General features: G+C 41.8%; 1 protein-coding gene across 1 annotated transcript in view; it reads right to left on the bottom strand.

Moving 5' to 3' along the window:
- LOC113818339 (uncharacterized) overlaps nt 1-17,500 on the bottom strand; it is a 120,164-nt gene that overhangs the window by 91,742 nt on the left and 10,922 nt on the right. The window contains exon 2 of the mRNA XM_070124168.1: nt 7,457-8,457. Within this exon, the coding sequence (XP_069980269.1) occupies nt 7,457-8,228 (772 nt within the window). The 5' untranslated portion in view covers nt 8,229-8,457. The remainder of the gene's footprint in view (nt 1-7,456; nt 8,458-17,500) is intronic.

Genomic DNA, 17,500 nt, shown 5'->3' with positions numbered 1-17,500 from the left:
GATTCACTACTTAAAACATGTGACCAATAGACATATAAAATGTTTATGTTGATGTCACTAGGAAACAAACAAACAAATAAACAACAACAACAGCAGCAGCATCAACAAAGAATAACTTTTTCCACAAAATAATGGACAAAAAACGAAAGAAACTGAATGACCTAAGAAAAGAAAAGAAAAAAAGAAAAAAAAATATATATTACTCAACCTAACCGATACCTTCCCCCCCCCCCCCCCATTCACACCCTCCTTCTCCCCACCACCCTCTTCCCCACTCATCTCCCACTCCCCTCACTTCCACTCCCTTCTCTCTCTCCCTCCACTCCCTTCTCTCTTTCCCCTCCACTCCCTCCACTCCCTTCTCTCTCTCCCCTCCACTCCCTTCTCTCTTTCCCCTCCACTCCCTCCACTCCTTTCTCTCTTTCCCTTCCACTCCCTTCTCTCCCTCCACTTCCTCCTCTCCTCCCCCGCCGATTCACTCCTCCCTACCCCCAACCATCCCTCCCCCCCACATTCACCGGCCACCTGGTGTCTCCGCTGTACAACAGATAACGGCAGACCCCCCCCTCCACCTCCCCCAGCCCCCTCTTATATCTCTTGTCTCTGAGGACACCTCTCTCTCTCTCTCTCTCTCTCTCTCTCAATCTCTCTCTCTCTCTCTCTCGTCTCTCTCCCTTTCCCCTTCTCTCTCTCTTTCTCTCTCTTTCTCTCTTTCCTTCCCTCTCTCTCTCTCTCTCTCTCTCTCTCTTTCCTTCTCTCTCTCTCTCTTTTCCTTCTCTCTCTCTCTCTCTCTCTCTCCCCTTCCCCTGATCACCCCTCCCCCCTCCGGTTTGTTTATTTGTTTCTGTTCGTTTTTCTTATTCTTCCTCTTTCTTTCTTCTTCTTTCGTTCCAAAGTGATTTTCTTGTGTTTTATTTTTTGGGTGATTAATGTCTTTCTGTTTGTTGTTGTTGAATAGATTGCAGTTAGATTCTTGTTTTCCTCCTGTTACCCTGGTGCCTTTTCGTTCTCTCTCTCTCTCTCTCTCTCTCTCTCTCTCTCTCTCTCTCCATTTCCCTTTCTCTTTCTCTGTTTGTCTCATTCTCTGTTTCTTTCTCTCTCTATTTTCTTTCTCTCTGTCCCTCTGTCTCTGTTCTTCTCCCTCCCTGTGCCTCTCTCCTTCTCTGTTTCTTTCTCTCTGTTCTTCTCCCTCTCCGCTTCTGTCCTTCTCTCCATTCTCTGTTTCTTTCTTTCTGTCCCTCTGTCTCTGTTCTTCTCTCTCTCTCCATCTCCCTCCCTCTCCCTCTCTCTTTCTCTCCCTTTCCCTCTCTTACTCCCTCACTCTCTTCACTCCCACCAATCTCCCTCTTCCTCCTCCCCCTCCCACCACCTCCTCCTCCCTCCGCCCTCCTCCCCTCCTTCTCCATCAATCCTACCTACCTTTCTCCTACCCCCCTCCCGCCCTCCGGCCCTCCCTCCCGCCCTCCCCCCCTCCCCCCTCCGCCCCTCATAAATAAACAGCATCCTCAAGTCATCCTCGTCATCTTCCATCCCCGTAGCATCCTATTCATCGCAGGATTACTCCCTCCCTGGCTGACGGACTAGGAACACCAGCTGCATCTTGTCTTTAAGCGTCCTATGGGGTGCATGACGCGAGTGCCTGGTCCTTTGTCAATGCAGGCTGAGAGAGGGCAAGATTTGAGGGAGAGGGAGAAGGAGAGGGTGAGGGTGGGAGGGAAGGTGGGGGGGGGAGGGAAGGAGGGGGAAGGAGGGAGGGAGGGGGTGGGAGGGAGGGAGGGAGAGGGAGGCAAGATTTGAGGGAGGGAAAAGGAGGAGGAGAGGGAGGGATATGGAGGGAGAGGGAGAGGGTGGGAGGATGGGAGGGAAGGAGGGAGAGGGAGGGTGGGAGGATGGGAGGGAAGGAGGGAGAGGGAGGGAAGAGGAGGAGAGGGAGGGTGGGAGGATGGGAGGGAAGGAGGGAGAGGGAGGGAAGGAGGGGGAAGGAGGGAGGGAGGGAGGAAGGAGAGGGAGGATGGAAGGAGGGGGAAGGAGGGAGGGAGGGAGGGAAGGAGGAGGGAGGATGGAAGGAGGGGGTGGGAAGGAGGGGGAGAGGGTGGGAAAGAGGGGGAGTGGGTGGGAGAGGGTGGGAAGGAGAGGGAGAGGGAGAGGGAGGGAGAGGGAGAGGGAGGGAGAGGGAGAGGGTGAGGGAGGGAGGGAGGGAGGGAGAGGGAGAGGGAGGGAGGGAGAGAGGGAAGGAGGGGAGAGGGAGAGGGAGGGAAGGATGGAGGAGGGAGGGAGAGGGAGAGGGAGGGAAGGATGGAGGAGGGAGGGAGAGGGAGAGGGAGGGAAGGATGGAGGAGGGAGGGAGAGGGAGAGGGTGGGAAGGATGGAGAGGGAGGGAAGGAGGGAGGGAGGGAAGGAGGGATGGGAGGAGAGGGATGGATGGAGGGAGGGGGAGGGAGAGGGAGAAGGAGAGAGGAGCGGAGAGAAACAGGCAAGCAGGCACAAAGAACACAAAGCGAAATAATAGAACATACTCCAATGACTGATAGATTTCCCTTGTCACATGAATGACATGTTTAGCAAAGAATCAGAACCATTTACAACTGAAACCCCATAAGAATTCTTTAAGACCATTTTCCTATAAGCTTCTTATCATCATTACTCCTTAATCGTCAAAATCACATGAAAATCATAATTATTCTCTGTATTCTTGTATTTTCATTTCTAGTCCAGAAAGCATATCCATAAGTTTTTGTTTATGTTAGTCCCTGTTGTAAAATTTACATATCATTTCTTTGGTGTGATGGTGTGTGTGTGTGTGTGTGTGTGATGATGTGATGGTGTGATGGTGTGTGATGGTGTGTGATGGTGTGTGATGGTGTGATGGTGTGATGGTGTGTGTGTGTGTGTGTGTGTGTGTGTGTGTGTGTGTGTGTGTGTGTGTGTGTGTGTGTGTGTGTGTGTGTGTGTGTGTGTGTGTGTGTGTTGTACCGCGCTTATGTGCGTGCGAGTGAGCGTGTGAAAGTAAAATTCCGCATCCATACAGTCACACACATAATTCAAAATTCTTCTCATTTCAGAACTAATAACAAAGCGGTTATACAGAGAATACATCTAAATACATCACATAATAAATATACTACATCCTCACCATGTTTCTTTTTATCATAAAAGAAAATCCTTTAATAATTCGTCTCTTCAAGTGTGAGGATTTAATAAGTTCTCGTTAAATCAAGGTCAAAGTTGCCTTGTTTCCGTTTCCTTGCCACAAAACGAGGTTCTGGGAAGTCAATTTTAGCCCCAGGATATATGGAACATTCCGAGGACATCAACTACAGAATCGGACAAGTGGATAACTATTGAGAAAAAAACAACAACAAAAGAAGTGTGGAAGGAAGCCAGTCTTTATCCTTTTTTTTTCTTTTTCTCTAATTTCGTCTCATCTCGTCTTTCTCTGCTCTGTTTATTTGTCTTTCTCTCCCCTCTCCTCTCTATCTATGTTCGTGTCTTTTTCTTTCTTTCTTTCTGTCTCTCCTTATCTCTCTCTACCTTTCTTTTTTTTCCATTATGTCTATCTGTTCTTTCTCTCTCCTCCTTATCTCTCGTCTATCTGTGTCTATCTTTCTTTTTCCATTCTCTCTCTCGCCTCATCTCTCGTCTATGTCTACCATTTTTTTTTCTATTCTATCTGTTCTTCCTCTCTCCTTCTTTCGCTTCTATCCTTCTTTCTTCTCTCTCTCCATCTACCTATTTACACTTTTATCAGGAACAGATGGAGAACGAGTAACCGCAGCGTCTATTTTCTTCTATAAAGTCATCAAAACGCATTTATTTGCTCTGTAATTCCGGGTTGGAATTTCTTTCATTGGCTTAATACAACTGTCTTAAAGAAGCGTCTATGTTAACGAATGTAAAAAAAGGCTTTTATTTGGATGTGTAAAAAAAGGCTTTTATTTGGATGTGTAAAAAAGGCTTTTATTTGGATGTGCAAAAAAAGGCTTTTATTTGGATGTGTAAAAAAGGCTTTTATTTGGATGTGTAAAAAAAGGCTTTTATTTGGATGTGTAAAAAAAGGCTTTTATTTGGATGTGTAAAAAAGGCTTTTATTTGGATGTGTAAAAAAGGCTTTTATTTGGATGTAGAGTGTTTTTTTAAACGTTTTTTTACGTTTTTTTGACGGCAGGACAATATGGCTGACAATGAGTATTGCGGTGTTTTGACATTTCTTTCTATTCCCTCTTCTCACTAGATTCTATTAAAAGATGTGAAGTGTGAAAGAAAGAAAAGAAAGAAAAGAGAGAGAGAGAGAGAGAGAGGGAGGGAGGGAGGGAGGGAGGGAGGGAGGAGAGAGAGAGAGAGAGAGAGAGAGAGAGAGAGAGAGAGAGAGAGAGAGAGAGAGAGAGAGAGAGAGAGAGAGAAATAAAAGAAATGAGAAAATGTAACTATAGTACATACAATTCCAAAAAAATATCCGAAAAATAAACACATCAATCTTTTCCAAAAAAAATTAAAAACATCAACAACAGAACACTTAAACATGCTCAGAAATCTGTTTTTTCTTTACATCTATTTTTTTAGTTTTTAAATATTATTTTTTTCGTATAGTCAGGGACATCTGGCTCTCTGTCTCTTTAACCCACTTGTTCGCGGATTGCAGCGGATTCAGCTTATAAAAACGAGTTACTTATTCGTAGATATTTGGAGGGGGGGAGGAGGAAGGGGAGGGGGAGGGGGAGGAGGAGGAGGAGGAGGGGGAGGGAGAGGTAGGAAGAGGGAAAGGGAGGGAAAGGGAAGAAAAGAGAGGAGAGAGGAGAGAGGAGAGAGGAGAGAGGAGAGAGAAAAAGAGAACCAGAAAACTGGGATATAAAATATGAAAAAAAAAAATGTAACCTTATTTTACACATCAATATATTATTCAAATTTCTTTTAAAAATACAACCGTACCATGTTATGACACACCATTCCCTTGCAAATAACAAAAAAGTGCAAGAAAATGTTATCATAATCAATATTCTACATTACATCATGACAATGATTTTATAAGAATAAGTCAAAAGAAAAATTGTCAAAACTAGAATATAATACAATTTACGTCCAAATGTTTTTATGATTATCAGTATAAATACAAAGTTTACTGAACACCTTCCGTCCTATATCGCAACCCTTTCTATTTACAATATCTGACTGAAGACAGATAGTTGTAAAATAAGAGTTTTTAATTAAGAGCTAAGCATAATTATTATGCTATGTCATTTTTCAAAATTACTCTTTAAAGAGAGAGGGAGGGGGAGAAACAGAGATATATAATAACAGATAGAGAGAGAGAGAGAGAGAGAGAGAGAGAGAGAGAGAAATATATATATATATATATATATATATATATATATATATATATATATATGTATATGAAGAGAAATAAGAAAAGTATCTTATATATTTTTGTTACCAAAATTCTATCCTTTTATATCTATAGTACACTATCTACAAAAAAAATGATTTATATGATATTATTACTGATGACATCCTTTGCAACTATCAAATAGAAGTAGAAAGGAAAAGAGAACTATATACATTATTATTAATCTCTCTCTTATCACTTTTATATGATTATACATGAAATGTATTTAAAAAGATCAAAACCTTATGTGAATGTTAAATAGATAATTAGTTTTATCAATGATTAACAATATTTAACACAATATACTTGTTTTCATGTCAATTCGATTACATTTTTTTTTTTTTAACTCGTCGAAATAAAAGAAAAATAATAAAAGAGGATGATAATAATAACGAAGACTATAAAGATATGAATAACAACAATAACAATAATAATGGTGGCGATGACGATGACACAGACGATGACGACGATGATGATGACGAATACGGAAAATAACGGACAACCGGCACCAGGTTACATTAAATGGATATTAATGACCCGATTCTTTTTGGCCTTGAGATAGATATATGGGTGTCATGACCCCTTCCGGAAGTGGCAGACGAAGGAAGTGTCAAGTGGAAATATGACAGGTGGGAGGTGATGGCAAAATGATATGCGTAGTGAAGGGGGGCTAGATATACGGGAAAATTGAAAGAGAGAGAGAGAGAGAGAGAGAGAGAGGGAGAGGGAGAGGGAGATGGAGAGGGAGGAGAGGGAGAGGGAGAGGGAGAGGGAGAGGGAGAGGGAGAGGGAGAGAGGGAGAGGGAGAGGGAGAGGGAGAGGGAGAGGGAGAGGGAGAGGGAGAGGGGGTGGGAAGGAAGGTGAGAGAGGGAAGGAAGGTGAGAGAGGGAGGGAAGGTGAGAGAGGGAAGGAAGGTGAGAGAGGGAGGGAAGGTGAGAGGAGGAGGGAGGGAAGGTGAGAGAGGGAGGGAGAGAAGGTGAGAGAGGGAGGGAGGAGAAGGAGAAGGTGAGAGAGGGAGGGAGGGAAGGTGAGAGAGAGGGAGGGAGGGAAGGTGAGAGAGGGAGGGAGGGAAGGTGAGAGAGGGAGGGAAGGAAGGTGAGAGAGGGAGGGAAGGAAGGAGGGAGGAGGGAGAGAGGGAGGGAGGAAGGTGAGAGGGGAGAGGTGAGAGAGGGAGGGAGGGAAGGTGAGAGAGGGAGGGAGGGAAGGTGGGAGAGGGAGGGAGGGAAGGTTAGAGAGGGAGGGAGGGAAGGTGAGAGAGGGAGGGAGGAGAGGTGAGAGAGAGGGAGGGAAGGTGAGAGAGGGTGGGAAGGAAGGTGAGAGAGGAGGGGGGAGGTGAGAGGAGGGAGGAGGAAGGTGAAAGGAGGGGTGGGAAGGTGAGAGGGAAGGAGAAAGAGGGGGAGGGAGAGGAGGAGGAGAGAGAGGGAGAGGGAGAGGGAAGAGAGAGAGAGAGAGAGAGAGAGAGAGAGAGAGAGAGAGAGAGAGAGAGAGAGAGAGAGAGAGTGAGAGAGAGAGAGAGAGAGAGAGAGAGAGAGAGAGAGAGAGAGAGAGAGAGAGAGAGAGAGAGAGAGATGGAGAGAGAGAGAGAGAGAGAGAGTGAGAGAGAGAGAGAGAGAGAGAGAGAGAGAGAGAGAGAGTGAGAGAGAGAGAGAGAGAGAGAGAGAGAGAGAGAGAGAGAGAGAGAGAGAGAGAGAGAGAGAGAGAGAGAGAGAGAGAGAGAGAGAGAGAGAGAGAGAGAGAAATTTTCACTGTTTTGAACTTGATATTTTTAATGGAAACATACTAATAAAAACACAGACACAGAAAACACACACACACACTCCAGTTAACGACACATCAGAAATATACTAATTTTTCGGTGCAACGTTTAGTGAAAATAATAAAACACGAAGATATTGTTGGTAGGACTAAACACAGGATTTGACACAAGCAAAATAGTTCCTAAATGTCTAGTAGACGTTCGTTGATACACAGAATTTCGTCGTTTTAGAGTAAGAAAACAAGAAACAAGAAAAGAAAGAAAGAATAATAAAAAAGACATCTGTCAAAGTTTTTCAAAACAGTTTAGCGCGCACTGACCTGGCGAGGCGTGGGCGGGCCTCCCTTGGCCTCTGCTCCGGGCGTGGCTTGCGTCCCGGGCGTTCGAGGGCGTGCGCCGGCTGCTGCTCGTCCTTCGAGAGGCACTGCTGTTCCTTCGACCTCGTCCTCGAGGCGCGGAGCTCGGGGTTATGCTCTCCAGTGTGCTGAGCCGCCCACGCCCGCCCGCTCCCCCCACGCCGCCCGCGCCGTGCCGCACGGAGCTCTCCGTGGTGTTGTAGCGCCTGCGGGGGCTGCGCCCGCGCGTGGGCGAGGGGGAGGCGAAGCGGCCGTGGTAGCGGTCGTGCATGGGCGAGGTGAAGAGGTGGTTCTTGAGCTCGATCACGGTCACGGACTCGGACGCCGTGTCGCCGCAGGTGTCGCAGGACTCGCACGAGCTGCAGGCCGCAGGGCGCCGCAGGTCCACGCGGCTCTCGTCCACCACCACCACCTCCATGCCGCCGAGGGAGCTCCGGCGCGAGCCTCCTGCAGACGCGCTGCGGCCGCGCCGGACCTGGTACGGGCGGGGCGGCTCGGGGGTGAAGCAGCGCTCGTCCTGCGAGCAGCAGGGCCCCTCGTCGGAGCAGCAGCGCTCGTCCTGGGAGCAGCACCGCCCATCGTCCAGCATGCGGGCGTCGCGAGCCTTGTGGCCATGGCGGTGGGCGTCCGCCGACAGGAGCTCGGGCGTGATGCGGTAATCGTCACTGTAGGAGCCACTGCGAGACACTCTCGCCTTGTCCCTGTGGTCCGCCCCCTTCCTTCCCCACAAACCCATCACTTCACTCTCGGACCCTCGCCAAGGGCAGCTCGTATCGGTATCACTGAGAAGACCCGACCACTCGCTCACTCATCCCCGTCACTGCCTGCGTCACGAGCGTCACGGCGGCCGCTGCGAGCACTGTCACGGCCACGCGGAATGTGAGGCGCGCGGCCGCCCTCGCGCCGCCCGCCGCTCGCCCCGCCCCGCGCTCAGTCGCCGCCCTCTCGCGATGAAACCGCGTCCTCTGTCGGGGAAAAAAAGGCCTATATATCAACACGCAACATCGTACACATCAATATCCAGACATTTACACCAAATATTCAAGAATTCACGCTCTCTCTGGCGATCAAATTCGGCCACCATGCTCCAACATTAGCCTCTGCGTTCTCCCTGTCCCGTTAAAAGTATTTACACAGTGACCTAAATACTCGGAAAAAAACAACAGGCGGAAAACGGTCGCTTATGCCACTGTTCCCACGGGTGACGAAGCGCGACTCTCTGGGTATGGGACGTATCTCGTTCGGATATTGATTCAGTTCAGTTCAATTAATTCATTTAGCCATTAATGGTACAAGCATTTGTATCAGTTATAGTGATAATAAACATATTAGTAAGAATGGCTGAGCTTTTAGGGGAATGTGTTCCAAAAAACAGAATAAAAAGGTTCCTAAACCGTGTTATGATACAAGAAAAAAAATATATATATATCGGTTATTATGTTATAAATATGAACTTTAGAAGATGAACAAACTAGCCAATGCCATCTCTTGAACATATGAACAAAATAGCCAATGCCATCTCTTGAACATATGAACAAAATAGCCAATGCCATCTCTTGAACATATGAACAAAATAGCCAATGCCATCTCTTGAACATATGAACAAAATAGCCAATGCCATCTCTTGAACATATGAACAAAATAGCCAATGCCATCCCTTGAACATATGAACAAAATAGCCAATGCCATCTCTTGAACATATGAACAAAATAGCTAATGCCATCTCTTGAACATATGAACAAAATAGCCAATGCCATCTCTTGAACATATGAACAAAGTAGCCAATGCCATCTCTTGAATTTAAACGAAAACTTCACAATAAAAATATCTACCGACGACCGATAAATCACGTAAAATAAATCTTCAGCCAAAAGCATAAATCTTCTTTGGTTCATTAGCATAACAGAAATTCCCCCTGTTGTTTTGATGGGCTCGGTGCATGTAAACAACATATGCAGTTAGTGATGCTTATAACCACACAGAATATATTTTTTCTGGAGAGAAAGGGTAAAGGCAGAGAGAGAGAGGGGGAGGGAAGGAAGGAGGGAGGGAGGGAGGGAGGGAGGGAGAGAGAGAGAGAGGGAGAGAGAGAGAGAGAGAGAGAGAGAGAGAGAGAGAGAGAGAGAGAGAGAGAGAGAGAGAGAGCAAGTAGTCAGAGAGAGAAAGAGACAGACAGAGACAGCTGAAAGAGAAGAGAAAGAGAAAAAGAAAGAAAAAAAAAAGAAAAAAAAAAAGTCACGGCTCCATTATACGCCAGGTCCCTTCGTGACGTCACGCTCTAAGATTTTATTCCTCCCATTCCGATTCCTGACGAAGGAGAGAGTTGCTAAAAAAGAACAAGGAAAAAATACCCTCTTTTTAAGCATTGTTGTGCGCCAAAACCGTGAGACTTGCATTATACGCCAGCTCCCTTCGTGACGTCATAGTCCGAGATCCTAGGCCTCTGAGATTTGCATTATACGTCTGCTCCCTTTGTGACGTCACAGTCCGAGAACCTAGGCCTATCACGCCTAACAGCTGCAGCGGAGGTTAAGACACCTGACGAAGGAGAAAGTTGATAACAAATATATATTGAATTTTTCTTTCTTTCTTTTTTTATTGCGCGCGAAGACCGTGAGAATTAAAAGCGAGTTGGACACGGAGGGATTTTTTTTTATCTTTTATTTATTCATTATTATTATTATTTTTTTTTTACATAAACTCTTTTCCTTTTATTTCTCTGTTATATCCCTTTCTCCAATTTTATGCTTTGAGTGCCACTTCATTCTCTGGCACTCCATTTTTCCACTATTCTCCTCCTCTCTTACCATCTGTCAGTCTTTACCTCTCTCCTCCCTTCTGTTTTCTTCTTTTCCCTTCCTTTTTTACTCCTCTCCTATATTTTTCTTCCTCCTTCTTCCTTTCATTATCCCTTCTCTCCTCTCTTCTCCCTCCTCCTCTCCCCTCATTCTCACTATTCTCCCCTCTCCCTCTTCCCCTCCCAACTCTCTCTCCTCACCTTCCCTCTTCCCTTCTTTCCTCTTTCCTCCTCTTTACTCCCTCCTTCCCTCTCTCCACAAATCTCAACTTAAAGGAGAGATTTTTTTTTCTCTCTCAGAATTTCGGTCGATTTCTAAGATTTTTTTTCTCTCATCTTTTTTTTTCTCTCTCTCTCATTCACGCTGATCGACGTCGAGCGGTCATGCCAACGAAGGGCGGGATTCGGGCGTCACTGCACGCGGGGCAAGAGAGTGTTACGTGCACAGTGTTGCAGTTCTTGTCTGTTGCGTGATTTTTTTTTTTTTTTAGGGGGGGGGGGTAATGGGAGGAGTTGTTGGGGGGTATTTATGGGAGAGAGTGGGAGAAGGAGGGAGAGAAAGAGAGGGATGAAAAGAAGGAAGGAAGGACGGAGGGGGTGAAAGGGGGAAAAAGAGGGATGGGAGGGAGAGAGAGGGAGGAAAGGAGAGAGAGAGAGAGAGAGAGAGAGAGAGAGAGAGAGAGAGAGACAGAGACAGAGACAGAGAGAGAGAGAGAGAGAGAGAGAGAGAGAGTCTGAGAAGAAAGAGAATTCACCTGAATTTTTTCCCCTTAGGAAAACAATACATAAACACATGATCTTCACAAACGTATAGAAAACAAACACCACCTTCACCTTATGATCTTCACTTTGTAAACACATACCTCATACACTTTCAAATTTTCTTTTATCTTGCAGGACTGATGACTTCACGGCAGCCTGCTTCCCATAACTTGTCTTTAAAAAAAATCACTTTTCATTGATCTATCTCGCACCTTCTACAATTACCGCCCTTTCATTATTTTTCGTTTAGTACGTAATTACACACACACGCACGTCGGATTCAAGAGGCGCTCTCTCTCATTTTAAACTCTCTAATTAGCATGTGATTAGAGATCTCAGTCATTAGTATGTTATTAGAGATCGGAGTATGACTGTGACATCCATGCGAAGCTGTGACACCTATTTTCTTTTCTCTTTTTGAGAAGTAAAATGGTTCTAGGTATATTTCGTCTCTCTCTCTCTCTCTGTCAGTCTGTCTGTCTCTCTCGTGCTCTGTCACTGTATGTCTGTCTGTCTGCCTCTCTCTCTCTTTATCTTCTACTCTCTCTCTCTCTCTCTGATTCTCTCCCTTCCTCCCTTTCTCCTTCTCTCCGTCTGTCTGTCTCTCTCTCTCTCTCATTCTCTCCCTCCCTCCATTCATCCTTCTCTCCCTCCCTCTCTTCATCCTTCTCTCTCTTTCTCTCTGTATGTCTGTTCTCTCTCTCTCTCTCTTTCTCTCCCTCTCTCCCCTTCCCTCCATCCCTACTTCTTATTCTTCTCTCTCTCTCTCTCCCCTCGATTCTAGCTAGGTACATCAGCTTTCGTGAACATGAATACCACGCCTGTGAAAAGTCTACGGTATTCACACACCCTGTGATAGTAAAACGCATTCACCCATGGTTTATTTAAAAGAACAAGACAGTGTGATATTGTGAACGCAAGAATCAGGTTTTGGACATAGATTGTATTAGCAGCTCAGTATAGATTGTAATGTTGAAGAAACAATGTGTAAACTAAGTAATGTACAGCATAAGCGAACACTGTGCATTGTATCTCGTACATTATATCTTATAAAGTGTATCTCATACATCATATCTCAGAGTGTCATGTTTTATAGCCTTTGAGACCACCTTGCATGAGGTGTGGAGGACTATGTATCTATTCCATGTCATCTGATGTCCTAAATTATATACTTATGTTCTATCCTAAAATTGGAATGCATCACATGACCACATAACAAATGTAAACAATGCCTTTCCATGCCCATGTTGTACTCCGGTTAGGTAGATGAGTAGATAAAGGACTAATTGTTCTCTTCTTCAAATTGATGTAAATAATCACAATAATGCTTTAGCCTAAATTGCCAATGTAATGCTATTATATAATGCTTTGACGATGCCTTAAATTCATCACAGTTTACCCACGCCTGTGCAGTTAGCCATAAGACTAAACTAAGCAGTGCTGTATGACCATTGATGTCACAGCACATTTATTTGTTTTAACCATCATCCATTAACTAAACTAAGTAATGGGACGTGTCAATGGGTATTAACTTTGGGTATTAGCACGTCGGTGAAATACCCAGTGTGAAAGAAACTATCGGCTTGTTGAGACTGCTAAACCCGGCCCAATTAATAGTCATAATACTGCCGATCTGTTAGGATTCCCAAAGAATATTCGTATACTTGACATGCATAAATAAAGAACCAAATGCATGTTTATCAGTCTAGACATGCATATCAACCGGGCAAATAGATGGTTAAATGTATATCTATCAGATATATAGACAGATATGCCTTTATTTCTGCGTCTGTATTTATGAAAATTCATTGGGTCGGGCCTGGCAAATTTTAACAAACCGGCGGATATACGAGCATACAGAGATACAGAAAATGAATGCTGACAGATATACATTCATCTATCTATCCGGTTATCATACCTGTCTAGACTGATAAATATGTATTCATTTATGTGCATATGCATGTCCGTATATATGAATATGCATTGAGTCAGGTCTTGCACAATTTTATTAACAAACCAGCCTTAAGTGATGAATTTACAACGAAATCCTTATACCTGTACACTGTTTCAGAGTGCTATGTAACACAGTCTTTCAGGCCTCCTAGCATAAGATAACGAAATCAGATATACCAGAAGATATAACAGATATACTGGCAGATGAAATTATTCATTATCCCGAATTCGTCATGTAATGTAATGTCGTGAGCACATACCGCATATTTCGACCATTATTCAAGGCGTTTAAAGTTAGTATACAACCATAGGCCTATAGAACCTATTCTGAGAGAGAAAAAAACATGAATGAACTAACAAAATAAACAAATAAATAGAAATACCCGTAAAAAAAAATCTATCATTATCAACACGATTGACTTGGCTACAACAGCTGATGAAGAAAATTTCTTTGTCTTTAAATAAAAAAACATATGTTGTCTTCGCGCCTATATTTGAAGACTCTCATCTTCTTAAACTTTCCCCAAATATATCAGAAATAGAGAGAGAGAATTAATATCGTTTTTATTTGATAATTGCCTATAAAAGTTGAATTTCGAACCAATAGAAAGTGTTTGTCTGATACGATAGTACACAAAAATAGTTATATGCTAGATTTTTGTTTTCTTTTTGTTTATATTAAAGGTATTAGAGTATAATACAGACAGATAACACATGTAAAGATTTTTTTTATAACAGATAGATAACACTTATGAAAATTATATCTAACTTCAAAAATTTGATCCATCATTAAATAACAATAAGTAAATACGATAAAATAATGAAATGAATAAGGAATTACAATAAGGAATAAACAGTAGAGGAACAGGATGATAGGAAGAACAGGAAAAGAAAGAAGTCGAAGAGGAGAGATGTGTAGGAAGGAAGTATAAAAAAAAGGAAAGAGATTAAGAAGAAAAAAGGGAAAAACGAAGGAAAATATAAAATAAATTTATATACGTGTATATATATATGCCAATATATATATCCACACATCCATCAATCCATTATATATATATATATATATATATATATATATATATATATATATATATATATATATATATATATTCTCTCTCTCGATCCATCCATTTATCTATCCATGGATAAAAGAATTTATGTGTACATACATATGCATATAAACATAAATAGATATAAATAAATCATATATACACACACACACACACATATATATATACATATATTTACACACACACACACACATAAACGTAAGAAAAAGTGCATCCTCAACTGCGACAAAAAAGAGAAAATGGAAAAAATTGAAAAAAAAGAATAAAAAAAAAACAAATTAAAAAAAAAACAAATCAAAACTGACAATACCAAAATCACAAACAGAGTACGCAGTCGAGACCTTCAAATGACGGACAACCTGCTTCAAATCCTTGTCGGTTTTCCCATATAGAAATTTTGAGTGAAAATTCCAATATCATCTCCATCACTATGCCAAGTGACGACACCACCTTCTAGGGATTAACTTTCACTCATTCTCTACCTCATTTGTGAAAGATATTTAGTTGAGTGAGAGGTTCTTTTCACTCGTCAGTGGGTAGAGGGGGGGGGGGGAGGATAGAGCTCGTAGGAAAGTGAGGGAAAGGGAAGAAAAGATAGAGAGGTAGAGGGTGAGGAAGAAGAGAGTGAGAATACGATAGAGAAGATAGAGTGAAGAGAGAAGAACGAGAGAGAAGATAGAGTGAAGAGAGAAGATAGAGTGAAGAGAGAAGAACGAGAGAGAGTGAAAAAAGAGAGGTAGAGGGTAAGGAAGAAGAGAGAGTGAGAATACGATAGAGAACAGAAGAAAGAGAGAGTGAAGAGAGAAGAACGAGAGAGTGAAAGAGAAGAGAGAAAGTAAGAAACCAAAAAAATATTCACATACGTATTTTCATCATGACCAACGCTACAGCACAGTACACGAAATGTCAACATCGACACTTCTCAAAAAATATTGTTGAAACTACTCATAAAAAAAGTAAAAAATAAAGAGAAATCGCCCTTGTCATTGTCAGTGATTGTCAGCTTGTCAAGGTATGATGAATGACATTATCAAATGCGTTTAATTTCAGATTTTCTAAGGCAAGGATCTAGTAGCAATTAGAAGTTAAGATATAGGATTATTATTATTATTATTATTATTATTATTATTATTATTATTATTATCATCATTATTATTATTATTATTATTATTATTATTATTATTATTATTATTATTATAGTAATCTATACAAAGAGCCACAATGAAAAAAATCGAGATTTATACTACCAAAGAATGAAAGAATAGGAAGTCAGTTATTTACGTAAGAAAAACATGTTAGCTGATCCTTTAAACTTATGTTAATAGCACAAGTGGAAATATGGCTACGGTAATCCCATTAAACTGTGTTATATGTGAAAAGGTAATAGCATCAACAGCAGCATTAATGAAGAAAATATAGTTTTTTTTTTTTTTTTTTTTTTTTTTTTGCTACTAAAATAAAGTGTTGAACGAATTGACACTATAATTAACAACATATGTGGTTATAAAGCGGGGGCCGTTTTATAGTTCAATCATTATAGCGATATTGGGGTAATGGTAGCAGATATTGCTAACGATAATAGTAGTAGTAGCAGCAGTACGGGCATTATAGCATTTGTAGCAGTAAGGCTAAGCAAAAAATGATAGGACAACAATAATAACGGTAGGAACCATAATAATTTTAGTTGATAAATTTAATTTGAATGATGTAAATAAGTTTTAGTAACGATAATGATGAAACATGTAATTAAACATAGATAAAGGATAGCAGTGCTAATCTTAGCTCACAGGAAGACGATACTAATAACTGTGAGGATGATAAGATTAATTATAAGGATGATTACTATACTAACACCACGATCCATAACAACAGCTGTATCGCCATGAACAACTGTTTGAGAATAATACACAGTTCTTATGTATAGAAGCACTGAACACCCTCGACTGAGCTCATAAAACACATGCTTGTAACGGCCTCTGTCCAGCTTGTGCACTGTTCGTATATATATATTTTTTCCTCCTTTAGCTGTATGGGTGAGGATATTTATGGTTTCCTGCTGAGAATGAAGTGAATCAGTCTGCTTCGTGTTTTATGATACCTCTTTTTACACCTTCCTGTCTCCCAGTACGACAGACTTTTCTTGTATGTTTCCGTCCGTTTTCGTCTAAAAAAATTGTTTCTGTTTTTTTTATTTTTTCTGTGTGACTGTCTACCTCTCCCTCTCTTCCTATCGCATGTGATTTTTTTTTTTTGGTTCCACAGGCGGCATCGACCAAGAAATGCTGAATTAAAAAAAGAAATGGCAGGTTTTTAGAAGGAAAGTTGGGTTTAACTCTGACCAAGCCTTCGAAAATAATACGCTGCTCAACTCAAAATATTCCTCGTGCAAAGTCTGCGAGATCCTCCCTCGATTTTATCTTTATCATATTCCATTCCTTTAACGGATGTAGAAGAATTTCTAGTAAATAAACTGCTAAGAAATAAATAAAATCTTGACCCACTCTATATATCATAATAATTAGATTACCTATTTTAAATACACAAACCAGCTGTCGTCTTCGTCATATCCACTGACCGCTATGTACGTAACGTTATAAAACCTACTAAAATATATATGCGATCGGTCCTACGCTACACAGGGGTCATATTTTATGAATCTTCTTAGAGTTTCCGATAAGTTCTGTTAGATTGAAAAAAAACCATTTCTTCACGCTCCGCTACCCTCCATGACACATACTGAACGTTTATCATTAACCAGTGTGACATTAAGCACGTCTTGTATTAGTATGGGTTTAGGTCTCACACTATTCCTCGCGCTATGGGTGACGCTGGTCATTATTTTTTGGCTACGTTCTAGCCCGTTTTTTTGCGGTTGAAATACGCCGGGCTTGACAATGTTGATATATTATGATATATTCGTGTTTCTTCTGATGGGCATTAATCTTTTGGATAAAGTGCAAAATCTAGGGTGTAAGTCTTTCGAGACAAAGGAATATAATGGCTTAGTCTCACAGAAATAAGTAAATGAATAAATAAATGAATAATACACAAACACACACACATATACAGGGATAATGAAAAAAATAATTGATATCCAATTCTATTAAGTATCTTCATAATAGTTGTATTCCTTTTGATTCAGTAAAAAGTAAATCATTCATAATACATTACACTCAATTTAATACACGAGACCAATAAAAAAGAGCAATAAATAAAACAAAAGACTTTTCTTGTCTACGCTCTTATACATGCACAAAAATATGAAACAAAAGAGCATCAGCCAGACCCAGAGAAAGGGATCGAAAGAGAAAATAAAAAAGGGATCGAAAGAGAAAATAAAAAAGGGATCGAAAGAGAAAATAAGAAAGGGATCGAAAAGAAGAAAACAAAAGAGCATCAGCCAGACCCAGAGAAAGGGATAAAACA

Source organism: Penaeus vannamei, chromosome 8 (genome assembly GCF_042767895.1).
Source record: "Penaeus vannamei isolate JL-2024 chromosome 8, ASM4276789v1, whole genome shotgun sequence".
Lineage (NCBI taxonomy): Eukaryota > Metazoa > Arthropoda > Malacostraca > Decapoda > Penaeidae > Penaeus > Penaeus vannamei.
This window is presented reverse-complemented; position numbering and strand designations above follow the sequence as displayed.